This window comes from Sinocyclocheilus grahami, unplaced genomic scaffold (assembly GCF_001515645.1).
Source record: "Sinocyclocheilus grahami isolate Dianchi unplaced genomic scaffold, SAMN03320097.WGS_v1.1 scaffold5073.1, whole genome shotgun sequence".
NCBI classification, from domain to species: domain Eukaryota; kingdom Metazoa; phylum Chordata; class Actinopteri; order Cypriniformes; family Cyprinidae; genus Sinocyclocheilus; species Sinocyclocheilus grahami.
The window spans coordinates 7,138-7,670 of NW_015509860.1; the positions used below are offsets into that span (position 1 = coordinate 7,138).

Genomic DNA, 533 nt, shown 5'->3' on the forward strand with positions numbered 1-533 from the left:
TTTATATGAGTCAGTTCTGCCTCCTGTCTGGCCTCTCTGAGTTTGGTTTCATAATATCGTTTGTACTCCATCATTTTACACATGTTCCTCCAATTTATTCTTTTTAGCTCTTGTATCTTTTCTTCTTTCTCCTGCTCTGATGCTGTTAGAGCTTCAATCATCTGCTGTAATCTCCCCTTTTCTTCAGTAAATCTGGACTCTAGTTCCCTCTCTTTTTCTTGTAGTTTCTTCTCATAGTGTTGCTTCAGCTCCTCTTCTTTAGCTTTCAGCATGAGCTCCACACCCTGGTAAGACTCACTGGTGTAAAATCCACCTCCAGTAGCAGCGATCATGCCATCTACTTTCTCCAGGAGCTCCAGAACTTGAATACGATCCTCCATGTCTTTATTATTGAACACATGATATCGTCCCCCACAGCGCCTCAGGATTTCTTTCAGGTTCTCACCAGCCTTACTCATGTATTCTTCAATAGTGCCGGTCAGTTCATCACCATGGGTGAAGAGGATGATTGTGTGTTTATCTGCGGTTTCTCC

The 533-nt window shown here is 42.8% G+C and overlaps 1 protein-coding gene across 1 annotated transcript in view; it reads right to left on the reverse strand.

Moving 5' to 3' along the window:
- Nucleotides 1–11: 11 nt before the first annotated feature.
- LOC107577083 (GTPase IMAP family member 4-like) overlaps nucleotides 12–533 on the reverse strand; it is a gene marked incomplete at its 3' end in the record, with an annotated part of 4,518 nt that continues 3,996 nt past the window's right edge. Inside the window, exon 2 of the mRNA XM_016263195.1 lies at nucleotides 12–529. Coding sequence (XP_016118681.1) covers nucleotides 12–529 — 518 coding nt within the window. The remainder of the gene's footprint in view (nucleotides 530–533) is intronic.